The sequence below is a fragment of the Helianthus annuus genome, chromosome 6 (genome assembly GCF_002127325.2).
Source record: "Helianthus annuus cultivar XRQ/B chromosome 6, HanXRQr2.0-SUNRISE, whole genome shotgun sequence".
Lineage (NCBI taxonomy): Eukaryota > Viridiplantae > Streptophyta > Magnoliopsida > Asterales > Asteraceae > Helianthus > Helianthus annuus.
The window spans coordinates 65,856,791-65,871,291 of NC_035438.2; the positions used below are offsets into that span (position 1 = coordinate 65,856,791).

General features: G+C 40.1%; 2 protein-coding genes across 2 annotated transcripts; both read left to right on the forward strand.

The window, feature by feature from the left end:
• The first annotated feature begins 9,727 nt into the window (after nt 1-9,727).
• On the forward strand, nt 9,728-10,393 carry LOC110932754. The gene is made up of 2 exons (XM_022176014.1): nt 9,728-10,040; nt 10,125-10,393. The coding sequence occupies exons 1-2, from the start codon at nt 9,728-9,730 to the stop codon at nt 10,391-10,393; spliced, it is 582 nt and encodes a 193-aa protein (XP_022031706.1).
• A 2,559-nt stretch (nt 10,394-12,952) lies between these two features.
• LOC110932764 (uncharacterized mitochondrial protein AtMg00810-like) lies at nt 12,953-14,116 on the forward strand. The gene has a single exon (XM_022176023.1). The coding sequence runs from the start codon at nt 12,953-12,955 to the stop codon at nt 14,114-14,116; it is 1,164 nt and encodes a 387-aa protein (XP_022031715.1).
• Nucleotides 14,117-14,501: the final 385 nt, after the last annotated feature.

Genomic DNA, 14,501 nt, shown 5'->3' on the forward strand with positions numbered 1-14,501 from the left:
AAAAAAATCCACATTGTCGCAGTATTCAGAATTAAGAAATCCTTCACTATCGGTCTTTTCATACATCCATTACTAATCAACTCAGTGCCCCTAAAATTCAAAGTCGTCACGTATACACACATAAAGCATCCATTCAATTCACCTTAAATTATAATCACTGAAATCAACAATCATAACCTAGCCCTAATTTACTCCATATCTATGAACATGCATAAACTAATCAACTATAAAATTGATAAGCTTCATTAAAATCGACCTCACCAAAACTCATAACCACCAAATCTCAAATCAATAAACATAAAACTTATAACCACTGAAATCTTAGTAAATATAAGAGAGTCCTAATTTACTTCAAAAGCATGTTTACCATATGAAACACAACATCAGATTATACTAAAAACGAGATTAAAATCCACAAATAGTGATACACTTTGTGGTTTGTGCATTTTAACTATTTGAATCCAAAAACTAAACATGTCTTGATTTGAGTCCCTGTGTTTTGTATTTTTAACCATTTGAATCCAAAACGCAAACCTCATCCAAATCACGGACTAAAAGGGTTGGATTCAAAGGGTTAAACATACAAACCACAGGGACTCAAAGGGGTGGATGAGGTTTCATTTTGGATTCAAATGGTTAAAAATACAAACCACAGGGACTCAAATCAAGACAAGTTTGATTTTTGGATTCAAATAGTTAAAATGCACAAACCACAAGGACTCAAAAAGGACTTTACTCCTTTCGTAAATCAGTTGATTATAGTCGAATAATAACTAAATTTCACGAGATAATACAGAGAATCAAAAGCAAAATCGCTTTAGGTCATAAAACACACCTGATTTGAGAGTGTTGGCGGTGATTTTAGGTTTTGACGGATGAATCGATTCGAACGACGGTCAAGCGGCGGAATTGAATGAAGATGTCCGATTCGATCTCACAACTCGTTGATTTCCGATTTGATCTGTGGTTTGATTTGTGGTCATGTGGTTTGAACGACTGATTTGTTGTTATGAAATTTAGGTTTTGACGGATGAATCGATTCGAACGACGGTCGAGCGGCGGATTCGAACGACGATCGAGTTGTGGTTTGAGCGACTGATTTGTGGTTCGTGTTGTGGTTTGAGAGTATGGTTTGAGCGTTTGACTGTGTAAACCAACAGTTGGCCTTTTATTCCCTTTTTCGTAAGAAAATTAAAAAAATCAATTTGTTACTTTGACACTATTTTGCTACCAAATTGTGCTAAATTTGCTTTCGGTAGCAAATTTTGGTAGCTATTGTTTATTATTCTAGTAGTGTTAGGTCTGCTACTTTCGGTAGTTATGTTTTAAATCAAGCTATTTTCGTTCCATGCAATGTTAACAACATGGGTCATGATGGGTGTTGTAGTTTTAATAAAACCAAAGTGAAATTATTTATCTTTTTGTTTAACACTTACATTCAGAGTAACAAGTCCACTTGCAACATAGGTCATGGGTCAAGGTTGAATTCAGCCTTTCAGGTAGTGTTTCAGTATCTTATTTTCAATTGATTTTAGATGGTGAACGTTTATTTCATGATATACCGTTGTCATAACTAATAACCATGATGAAATCAAAAAATACTTTGATTTACCGAATCTATTCTTTAAAACTATATTATGTATCAACCATTCATAAAACATGGTTAAAAATATATGATCCAGCAATGTAAATTGTATGATCATAACACATCATACAAAAAGTTAAAAAGCTGGAAGCACTAATTAAATATCGCAAACGAAGAAATTGCCTCAAAATATTTCCAATAGGAATTTTGGGACAGAGTGCGTTTGCTCCTTATCAAAATCCTTCATACAAATTATCTACGAATAATAAGGAATATATCAGTAATAAAAGGGCCTGAAACATCAGTAATCAGAACCAGGCGAGTGATACTGATTGAGATTTAATATCGCAAGTTTGAGTAAATTTAAATGACTGGATCGTCGAAAGTTCAAGATCCAATCAAGAAGCTGCCTTGCTTTCGATTCAATTGTATAATAAGACTTTAAAATCAAATGAATTTCTTTAACAACAAGAGATGTCGAATTTTGCATACCAGATCGAGAGGATGAAAACAGATGATGAAGACAAGTGAAGAGAGTAGTAGTGTGGTGCTATTTGAAGGAGAATTTTAGGGTTTTTACCATAGTCCATGGGCCGGGTTTGTGAGGCCCATTACAGGTTGCTGGTTTTTTTAGCTTTTATTGGTTTGTACTTTTTTTAATAGAAATCTTGATGAAGCAAAATCATTGGTAAATTATACATTATACAATATTATTGGTAAAATGAATCAGGCATAGAGTTCAAAAATTTTCTTATCACGACCTCTTTTTTGAGTGTTTCTCTCAAGCTATTAGTAATTGTACTCCACCTAACTTTGCTGTATATTCATTAGTAATTTCTGTCTCATTCATCTTCAATCCATCTAACTCGCTTCTTAGGATTTGGAGACGAGCTTTCTGAGTTCTTTCTGCACCAAGATAACGAACTCTTAGTGCTTCCCAAACATCTTTCGGTTCTAAATACTTAGCCATCTGAAGCATCACATTTTCCGGTAGGGTTTGAGAGATGACACCTAAGGCCATAAACTTCTTTCTTAATTCAATTCCCGGTCCCTTTTCTTTACCAATCACATTTTGCAAAACGTTCGCTACCAAGACAACTTTCATCATAACTGACCATGCTACATAGTTGGTCGAAGTTAACTTCGGTGCTTGCAAAACAAAACCACCCACAGATTCTTTCATTGTTCCTAAGTTCTCTGAATTCCCATCTTTATCACCGGCCATAATTTGTTTATTTTTTATTTTTCACTTGATAGAACAAAACTTGTAAGCAAATGACAAATTAAGTCGTCCCTCAAATTTATTTCCTACGTAAAAACCAACATTTGCAATCAAAACAACCAACGAAAACTTTGCTCTATCTTGACAGCAACTTTGAATTAATTTTCACTTGCTTCTATTATTTTCTTCCTATACTTAATTCAATTTCTTGGCATACACAAAATTAAAGGGGGCAATCTTGACCTAAAGTCTTTCAAGTGGGTCAGTTTGAATTGCTTTTAAAATTATATTGGTTAGTTTGGGTAAGATATTTTCACTAAATGGGTCAGAATGGGTCAGTTAAAATTCCATCTTGTTATTTTCGCGTCAAAGCGGGTCGACAACTTTAAAGAAATGGATTGATGTGGGTTGGTGTCTTAAAGAAACGGCACAGGTTTCGAAATGGAATGGGTTCGGTTCGGATTGAGTTTCGGGTCGTGACGGCTTTCAGGTCAGGACGGGTTTCGGATTGGAACGGAGTCGGTTCGGATCGGATTTCAGGTCAACGCGGGTTTCCGCACTGGATGAGTTTCACGTCAGGACGGGTTTTAGCACGGGACGAGTTTTGTTTCGTTTTGATAAGTTTTTTCGGTTTCGTTTCGGATCGGTTTTGTTTTTTTTGGGTTTTTTTTTGTTTCGTTTTGGTCGGTTCGGTTTTTTGTTTCGTTTTCATCAGTTTTTTCGGTTTCGTTTTTTTTTTTGTTTCGCATAGGTCAGTTTTTTCAGTTTCGTTTCGGATCGGTTTTGTTTTTTTCGGGTTTTTTTTTCATTTTGGTCAGTTCCGTTTTTTTGTTTCGTTTTCATCAGTTTTTTCGGTTTCGTTTTTTTTTTTTTTTTTTGTTTCGTCTTGGTTAGTTTTTTCAATTTCAGTTTCGATTTTTTGTTTCGTTTTGATCGGTTTTTTAGTTTTGTTTCAGATCGCTTGCGATCTTTTCAGTTTTTTTGTTTTGTTTGGTTTTGGTTTCAGGTGTTTTTGTTTCGTTTTTCTCCCTCTTTCGGTTCGGTTTTGATTTTTTCAGTTTTGTGTTTCGTTTGGTGGGTTTCGGTTCGGTTTCAATTTTTTGTTTCGTTTTGGTCGCTTTCGTTTCTGTTCGGTTTAGGTTTTTTGTTTCGTTTTGGTCGCCTTTTTGTTTCGACTTTTTGTTCCATTTTGATCGGGTTCTTTTCGGTTTCGTTGCGGATTGGTTTCAATCTTTTAAGTTTTTTTTGTTTCGTTTGTTCGGTTTCGGGTTTTTTGTTTCGTTTTGGTCGCTTTTTTTGCTTTGCTTTCGATTTTTTTTTTTTTTTTGTTTCGTGTTGGTCGGTTTCGGTTTCAATTTTTTTGTTTCGTTTTGGTTGCTTTCATTTCTGTTCGGTTTCGGTATTTTTTGTTTCGATTTGGTTGCTTTCATTTCTGTTCGGTTTGGGTTTTTTGTTTCGTTTTGGTTGGTTTTTCCGGTTTCGTTTTGGTTCGGTGTTTTGACCTTTTCATCTTTTTGTATCGTTTTGGTTTGGTCGGTTTCGATTTTTTTGTTTCGTTCTGGTCGGTTTCGGTTTCTATACCGACACAAACAAAAGGTATAATAACGATGAAATCATGTTTTTAAAAATGGCAAACAAATAAATCCAACCCGTTTCGTCCCGAATCCCATTCTGAACGGTACCCGATCTGATCCGAACCTGAATATGTTTCAACCCAGACCCGTTCTGACCCGACCCAAAACAACCCATTTTTAATTTGACTCATTTCAACCCTAACCTGTTCCGACCCTAACCCATTCTAACCCAGCCTAACCGTTTGCCAGTCCTACACAAAACTCAAGAATCCAAGTCGGTTGGCTTAATTTCTTTTTCTTTCACAAGCCACCACAGAAACAAATTGGAAATTCTTTTACGTGAATTACAACCAAATAAACAAAGTCTCGTGAATTACAACCAAATAAACAAAGTCTCTTATCTATGTTATATTGGGAGTCGCTCCCTAAATAAAAAAAAAAACAAAGAACTTATCTTTACTTGAGCAGTGATCGAACGAAGGCAAATGGTAAAAGACACGGCTTCTTGGGTTAGCGATGACAATTCTTCGAATGGGAAAACCAAACCTTCTTGTGAAACGTTTTCTGTGCAATCCCGCTCTGATACCAATTGTTGGCCCAGACAGTTCAAAAGGTTGTATCAAACACGAATACGAGATATTTGGAGGACAAACCCGTGACTCTTTCTATTCAATCAAACAAACTTACGAACTTACAAAAAAATGGACAAATAAAAACATTAACTTAGATTCTTATTTATAGCTCTACTAAACTTTCTCTCCAAAGTCCAAAACATTAAACATTTCTTAAACTTATTACAATACCAATTACCTAAAATATATCAAACTTTTAATAAAACATATTAAAATAAACCTCTAACTTTATTAATTATTCAAGATTAACCTTCAGTTCTTGTAATGCCTTTCGACAATGTCCAATAGCCGACTTTCCTTTCTTCAGGGACGACCCTCGAAATTCATGTACCATGTTCGAGCTCGAAAAAAACGTGCTCTTAGGCCTTAACAAAATTGGGTATTGGGCTCATTAAAGGTTTAAACCTAATGGCAATGGGCTAGTAACTAATCTAAACCATAAAAATAGTTTTGTAAGAGGGCCAATGTTGATGTTTGTATGAGTATACCCTATTAATTTATTTATTTTTACATTCACATGTCGGATTTTTTTTTAAATAACGTGCCCTTCGAAGTATCATGCCCTGACCGGTGGTCCTCCTCGCCGCATTTACTATTTCATATCCATTAGAGATTAGATTTCTTTCGGTAAGCCTAAACTCGTCACCATGCCTTTCAGCAATTGATCCCAACAGTTATGATCCGATGTATGTTTCCGGGACTATGAACCTTAACGATAATAAGAAGATCAAGTACTATTAAAGCAAGTGAAAGAAATGAAGAGTTTGGGATAAAAATTAAACATGTGAATAAGGGTGACGCTATGCATACACCTCCGAAGCATTCACATCCCTTTCTCTATATTCATTTTTATAATTACGTTAAAAACTATTATATTTTTTCTCTTTTTATTAATTAAATAATATTATTTTATATCTTTATCTTTTACCATTTCTTTCTCCTTCACTTACAATCATTTAAAAAAAATATTAAAAAATTAATAGAGGTGAACAATGTTTCTCAAATATATAGATGAATAAAAATGCGTATAATTGCATATTTTTTTTGAAAGGTATGTATCATTCACAACCGACCTCAAACCGAGGCCGGCAAACACACAACCGAAACAATTACAAAACCTTGAACTCACACCATTCTTTCCATGAGATTCCTCTATTTTTAGATCTATTTCTATACCAAAGGAAACCACACGATTTAACATCTTGAATAATTTCGAAAACCGTTTTACTTCTATTCTCGAACCTCTTCTCGTTCCTCGCTTTCCAAATGCACCAACATCCTACCATAATGAGCCCATGAAAGACTTCATTGGCTGCTTGGTTCAGACTCGAGTGCTCGTGTAAGCTGAGCAGGTCCCGAACAGAGAACGCGTAGATGGGGCTAGTTCGACATCATATGCTAATAAAAATCCAAACCGCCGAGGCCACATAACAGGAGCAGAAAAGGTGCTCAGCAGATTCAGCACCGTCTTCACACAGAGAGCAGGCATCGTCTCCATTAAAACAACCTCTCTTCCTCAGAGCGTCAACCGTAGCAATCCACCCCATTTCGGCGCGCCACATAAAAATGTTACATTTCTTTGGCACCCAATTCGACCATTTGACGACAAAGTTGCTGCTAAAATCATCTCCACTTCTTAAAAACTTTTTTACCGCCCCTACTGAGAACCCATCGTTCCCCCCTATCCAATCCCACCGATCTTTCGAGCCCAAGAGACTAACTTTATCCAGCAAAGAAATCAAAAGATTCCATTCACCCATCTCAGGTCCTTCACTTGGCTGCCTATTCCAACCCTAGTTGCCCATGAACGCCCCAACTTGCCGATTATACCTCTCAAAAACCAAGCATTTCTTGTTCGATTCAAGTCTAAACAACAAAGGGAAACTTTCATTCAGCGGACGATTGTACACCCAGTTATCGAGCCAGAACCTAATAGTTCTGCAATCCCCAACAGCCCCTTTTAAACAATGATAAAAATTGACACCACTGACTGTCGCTTTTTCCGCCTCTTTAACGATAGAACCCCACACTCCAGTCACGGCCTTATTGTGCGGAACCTGGCTCGACCCTCTCCTTGTGTTATGAATTGCGTTAATCACCTCCTTCCAAAGGCTGTTGCAATCTATCTTGTATCTCCAGATCCATTTGCACAGCAAAGCTTTATTCACATCTTTCAGCCTAGATAAACCTGGGCCACCACCTTTGACTAGAGCCGTGACACGGTCCCAGGCAACCCAACCCAATGAAGCTCATTTACCGACCCGTTTCCTCCCCACAGGAACCTTTTAATAATAATTTCGAGCCCATTAATGACTTCCATCGGAGCTTTGAATAAAGAGAAGTAGTAGTTAGGAATGCTCTCCAATACCGATTTGATCAATGTGACGCGCCCTCCCAAAGAAAGCATAGACGCCTTCCAAAGAGCTAACCGGGAGTCGAAGATCTCAAAAACGGACTTCCAGTTCACCGTTCTAGTCATCCTCGCTCCGACTAACACCCCAACGTGCACAAAGGGGACAACACCCTTGTTACAGTTCAAAACCGTCGCCATCTCGTCCACCTCCTGCGAATCAACTCCAATCCCAAACAGACTCGATTTTTTCAAATTAATTTTAAGCCCCGAACAAAGATAAAAACATCTAAGCAGGAGAGCCACATTTTTAATATTCCGTTCAGCCCACTCACCAATGATAATACAGTCGTCAGCATAGAGGAGGTGATTAAGGGTAGGACCGTCGTTTGGAAGAATAATCCCCCTAATAGCTCCAACCCTACTCGCCCTCCTTAACATACTTGAGAACGCTTCCATAACGAACAAAAAGAGAAACGGGGACAGTGGGTCCCCTTGTCTCATGCCTTTTTGACATGCGAACTCGAAGGTAGGAGACCCGTTGACTAGGACCGAGGACCTAGCCGATGAGAGAATCCCTCCGACCCACGAGCACCACCTCGAGGGGAATCCCAGTTGCCTCATAACCGAATCCACGAATTCCCAATTCACGTTATCATAGGCTTTGGCAAAGTCGATCTTTAGAAGAAACGCTTTATACCTAGCTTTCTTGGCCCAAGCTAACACCTCATTAAGAATTAACGGGCCGTCCAAAATGAGCCTGTCTTTAAGAAAGGCCGTTTGATTCGCCGATATGACAGACCCAGTCACTTTCTTTAATCTGTTAGCCAACACCTTGGATACCAGTTTACTAACAATCCCGACCAGGTTAATTGGCCGATAATCTCCCAGACCTTCCGGATCCTTTATTTTTGGGATAAGGGTAATAAAGGACGACGCGCTACCCCTGGTGAACCTGCCTGATTCGTAAAAATCGTTAAAGATCTTTTCAAAATCATCTTCGAAGCTGCTCCAGAACCTTTTTATGAACTTCATATTGAACCCATCCGGGCCCGGCGAACGATCACTCCCACAATCAAAAGTCGCTTGCTTGACCTCTTCCATCGTGAACTTACTAACTAAGAAGCTAGCATCCTCCTCCGACAATTTCCTATGAAAAGAGCAATCCAGCATAGGTCTGGATGGCATTTCTTCCTTGAAATTCTTCTGAAAGAAATCAAAAACCACTTTTTTAACCTTTTTCGGTTTAACCACCCACTCGTTATTAATAAGAAGCCCATGAATAGCATTTGTGGCCTTTCTCTTATTCACAGACCCATGAAAGAAAGCGGTATTGTCATCCCCATCTGAAGTCCACTTAGCTCGAGCTCTTTGTTGTAAGTCTCTCGCTTTATAATTCTCAAGATCTTTTTGCATATGACCTCCTAAGATCATGTCATCATTTTGATAAAAACAGTGTTAATAATCCTATTATAATGGTATTGTTGATCTAAACAATAGACGTTGACTTATTTTAACTTCAATATTATTTAATTTGTTAGAAACATGTTATAAGTTATTCACATTGAATCGTCTTCGTGGACTGAGTATTCAAAGTCATTGATATTATCATTTTATATATATATAACCCAACTAGCGTCTAAACGCTTAAATTTAAATGTGTAGGCTTGACCTTTCGTTGATAATAAATAAGCACCCATGCCCATCATGAATACATGCAGCCTCTGTATGCTATTCTTCTTATTCTTCTGCATTTTAAACCGCGGATTATGTGCAAACTTTGTAAATGCAGACGTGGGGATCGTTCTTGACATGGAGTCATGGATTGGTAAATCCATTCATAGTAGCATTATGATGGCAATATCAGACTTTTATGCTCGTAATCATAGTTACAAAACAAGGATTGTTGTCCATACAAGGGACTCAAAGGGAGACAGAATACGAGCTATGTCCGCTGGTAAGATCAATCGTCCCTCTAGCTAGTATTTGGTTTCAGTATGCTTTTAATAAACGCGAAACATAGCTGCAGTGTCTCCTTGCTCAGTGCATTCCTAATTATATATATGCACATTATACATAAGGTATTTACTATATACACAATGCATCTATATATGCTCACACGAAAGTATTCATCTACAGTTACTGCCTAAAATTTGTAATTAATAGCATATAGTATATATGTAAATTATATGTAAATTATTATCTCCATAAATGTAGGAGATTTAGTTGAATCATAATCTTATATGGTATCATACCTAACCGATCCTCTTCTCTAAAACCCTAACCCTACCGCCGCCGCCGCTCTCCTTCCGGCCGCCGGCTTCTTACTCTTCGATCATCCTTCTTTCTTTCTCCTTGTCCCTCATGGAACCTAAACTACATCCCGCTCTCACCGTCTCTAACATCAAGACACATGTTCCTGTCATCTTGGAAAAAGATTCAACCCACTACACCACTTGGAAGACCCTCTTCAAAGTTCACTGTCAGATTTACGAGGTGCTCGATCACCTCGCAGCCAAGCCGGCCGCTGCCTCTTCTTCTTCTACCTCGGACTCTGATAAAGACAAAGTTGTTGCCGCCGCAGCCGAGACTTTATGGATACAACTGGATGCCGTCGTGCTCCAGTGGATTTATGCCACCATCTCCACGCCACTTCTGCACACTATTCTCCAACCGGGTTAGACCGCTCACGATGCATGGCTTGCCGTTGAAAGTGAGTTTAATGATAATAAAAACACGCGGGCTATTTTTCTTGGTCAAGAGTTTGCCAACTTATGTCTCGAGAAGTTTTCGTCCACGGCGGAATACTGTCAACATGCCAAACATCTCACTGAACAACTTCAAAGTGTTGGCTCTCCTTTTGACGACCGTATGTTAGTCCTCAAAATCCTCACCGGCTTAACTGAACAGTATGACAGCATCTCTACCGTCCTACAAAACCGGGATCCGCTACCCGACTTCAATGAGGTTCGTTCACGGCTCAACATGGAAGAACAAAAGAAGAAACGCCAAGTTAGCCACGGTACCTAATCCGCCGCCACCGCTCTCGCTGCCACCACCTCTACACCGTCTCCAAACAACCAGCAGCCCCCCTTCTACTCATCTTCGGACCGTGGCCGTGGTGGTTGCTCGCGGGGTGGTCGCGGTCACGGCTGTGGTCGCTCTTCCTCTGGCCGCGACAACAACAATAACAGCCGCTACAATACCAACCAGCCCAACATGTCTCACCCGTACATCGTGTTTCCCAGCAATTGGACCGCTGCTCAATGGGCTGGCCTTCTCAATCAGAATAACTCGGCCCAACCCCCTTGCCCATACCCTTCAAAACCGGCTCCATCATCTTCCCAAGGCATACTGGGCCCACGGCCCGATCAGGCCCATCAGACAACTTACTCGCCTACTGACATCGAGCAGGCGCTTTACTCACTGGCACTTAATCAATCGGACCCGGGGGTGATGGATACAGGAGCTACATCTCATTCTGCAAATGAGCAAGGTATATTCTCCTCGTCTAATTTTAATTCGTGCACTAATAAAAATATAATTGTTGGTAATGGCATGACTATCCTTATTTTGGCTCAAGGCAACCAGGTCCTACCCCCGCCCTATCCACCTCTTAAACTTAACAATGTCCTGTTTGCCCCGAACCTAATCAAAAACTTAATTTCTGTCCGATGCCTTACCACCGATAACTTAGTATCTGTTGAATTTGACCCATTTGGTTTTCTTGTGAAGGATCTCAAAACACAGGCTCCTATCCTACGATGCAATAGCAAGGGCGATTTTTATCCTTTGACTACACCACTTCCTCTCCAACCTACTCAACCTTCTACTTTTGTTGCTGTGTCTCAAGATCGCTGGCATCAACGTTTGGGTCATCCTGGCAAAAACTTGTTACAGTCTTTGAAACTATCTTCTTTTGTTGATTTTGGAAAGTTTAATAAAACAATTTGTCAATCTTGCGTTTTTGGTAAAAGTGTTAAATTGCCATTTTATGATTCTGTAAATTCTACTCGTTCAGCTTTTGACATTGTACACAGTGACTTATGGACGCCCCCCGTACTTAGTACGGGTGGTCATAAATATTACATTCTATTTTTGGATGATTTCACAAACTTCTTGTGGACTTATCCCATCTCAACAAAATCTCAAGTCTTTCAAACATTTGCTACGTTCCACAATCTAATTCATACTCAATTTGAACGTAAAATCAAACAATTTCAATGTGATAATGGCAAAGAATATGCAAACCAAAATTTTTACAATTTTTGTAACCACAACGGGATGCAATTTCGTTTTTCGTACCCATATACGTCCTCCCAAAATGGCAAGGCGGAACGCAAAATCCGCACTATCAATAACATGATCCGTACCCTTCTTGCTCAAGTCTCTTTACCCGCTAACATGTGGCATCATGCTCTTGAAACTGCCACCTACCTTCTCAATATTTTACCAAGCAAACTTCACCAATTTAAATCACCTACCACCTTACTTTACAATTGCATTCCCGAATACGACCATCTTCGTGTTTTTGGGTGTCTTTGTTACCCTCTTACACCATCCACCACCATCCATAAACTTAACTACCGATCACACCCGTGCGTTTTCCTTGGCTACCCATCTAACCATCGTGGCTATAAGTGTCTCGATCTTACTTCTCATCAATTAATCATCTCGAGACATGTACACTTTGAGGAATCAATTTTTCCTTACACTATACAGTCACCTACAAAACCCCCCTCCTATGACTTTCTAAACCCAACTATCAACCCTCTCGTCTGGGATTACTTACAACAAGCCCAACGAACACAACCCAATACCCAAACCCCTACTCCGTCCGTCTCTACTCCTCTCGGCCCTCAACACACCCAAAGCTCCGGCCCAACAACTCTTGATCACTCCCACACTCCTTCACCATCCCTTGGCCCACAACCTTCACCGGCCCACATCGCCCCCCCCCTCTTCGGCCCAACCTGTCGATACGCCCCACCTCACCTCATCCTCAGCCCAATCTACTGCCCCACCTCCTTCAGCCCAATCTACCACCTCTCATCTTTCAGCTCAACCCGATATGCCAGCCCCACCTCTCTCACCTCAGCCGACCAACCACCTTCCCTCTAACCGCACCGTACACACTCGCTCCATGAGTGGTATCGTAAAGCCCAAACAAATCTTTAATCTTACCGCGTCCGCTGTCGTTCCACTTCCAAAAACCCCACAGGTTGCCTTGTCCTCTCCAGAATGGTACGATGCCATGTCCAATGAATTTAGTGCACTTATTAAAAATAAGACCTGGGAGCTTGTACCTAGGACACCTGACATGAATATTATACGTAGCTTGTGGTTGTTTAAAAATAAATACAGGTCTGACGGTAGTTTGGAACGTTACAAGGCCAGATTAGTTTGTGATGGTCGTAAGCAGCAGACGGGTATAAACTATGGTGAGACGTTTAGTCTGGTTGTCAAACCGTCCACGATTCGGCTGGTTCTTTCTCTTGCATTGTCCAAGTCATGGCCCATTCACCAGTTGGACATCACTAATGCGTTCTTTCATGGGAACTTAGAGAAACGGTTTATATGCATCAACCCATGGGATTTCGACACAGAGACTTTCCTGATCATGTTTGTCTACTCAGAAAGGCGTTATATGGTCTCAAACAGGCTCCACGCGCCTGGTATCAGTGGTGGTTCACTGATTTTGTTACTATCCAGGGTTTTCGTCAGAGCAAGTCAGACAACTCTCTATTTATCTATCACCATGGTGCTGACATTGCTTATCTTCTTATTTATGTGGATGATATTATTCTTACCATTTCCTCTGAGGCTCTTCGTACACGACTGTTACACACCTTGTCTGGTGAATTTGCGATGAAAGATTTGGGACCACTTTCGTATTTCTTGGGCATACAGGTGACAAGGACAAGTGATCATATGGTTTTATCTCAGCATGCGTATGTTAATGACATCATTCATCGGGCGTCTATGGACTCCTGCGAATCGGTTGCCACACCTGTTGACACACAGTCAAAGTTATATGCTGCCTCCGGGCCTTTATACGACGACCCAACTACCTACCGTAGTCTTGCAGGTGCTCTTCGGTATCTCACTTTTACCAGACCAGACATTTCTTTTGCGGTTCAGCAGATTTGCATGCATATGCATGCTCCTACGATTGATCACTGGAATGCCTTGAAGCGCATTATCCGCTATCTTCAAGGCACAACTGCTTTTGGTCTTCATTTAGGGCCCGTACCTGATCTACGTCTGGTGTCTTATACTGACGCTGATTGGGCTGGATGCCCCGACACTCGTCGGTCCACATCGGGTTATTGTGTTTATTTGGGTGAAAATCTCATTTCCTGGTCTTCTAAGCGTCAGCCGACTATTTCCCGCTCCAGTGCCGAGGCCGAATATAGAGGGGTTGCCAATGTGGTTGCGGATATTTGTTGGTTGCGTAATCTTCTACTCGAGCTTCACCATCCTCTTGCTACTGCCACCTTGGTCTACTGTGACAATGTCAGTGCTGTTTACCTCTCCGGCAACCCAGTTCAACATCAGAGGACTAAACATATTGAGCTTGACATCCACTTCGTTCGTGAGCAAGTGCGACGTGGCAGTATTCGAGTATTACATGTTCCGTCACGTCATCAGATTGCTGATATCTTCACAAAGGGTCTTCCGCGGGTTCTGTTTGACGATTTCCGTACCAGTCTCAACATCGGACCTCCTGACGTTTCAACTGCGGGGGTGTAATAGCATATAGTATATATGTAAATTATATGTAAATTATTATCTCCATAAATGTAGGAGATTTAGTTGGATTGCCTTGTATTATATAGACCCTTTGTGTTTAATGAGATGATCAAGTTGAATCATAATCTTATAGTAATGTCCTATGCTTCCCTTTTATTCATAGTCTTATGTTGGTCAGCAAGTTAATTAACACATGTTGAGGTACTCATTAACTTCTTTATATATGTATTATTTGGGCATGGGGAAGAAGGTGCCTCCGGGAAGAAGGTTCCTTAAAAGGAGAAGACACCCTCGAGGAAGAAGGTGCCTTTTATTGGAATGAATCACACTATCAGATTTAGATTTCATATACGAGAGTTTGAATAATGTTCTTGATTGAATTGGT

Excerpts from the sequence above, each read along its gene's own strand:
- LOC110932754 (XM_022176014.1), top strand. The coding sequence starts at position 9,728 with ATGGAACCTAAACTACATCCCGCTCTCACCGTCTCTAACATCAAGACA. Across the intron at positions 10,041-10,124 it reads GCACACTATTCTCCAACCGG|AGTTTGCCAACTTATGTCTC; the intron begins GTTAGACCGCTC and ends TTCTTGGTCAAG.
- LOC110932764 (XM_022176023.1), top strand. The coding sequence starts at position 12,953 with ATGGGATTTCGACACAGAGACTTTCCTGATCATGTTTGTCTACTCAGA.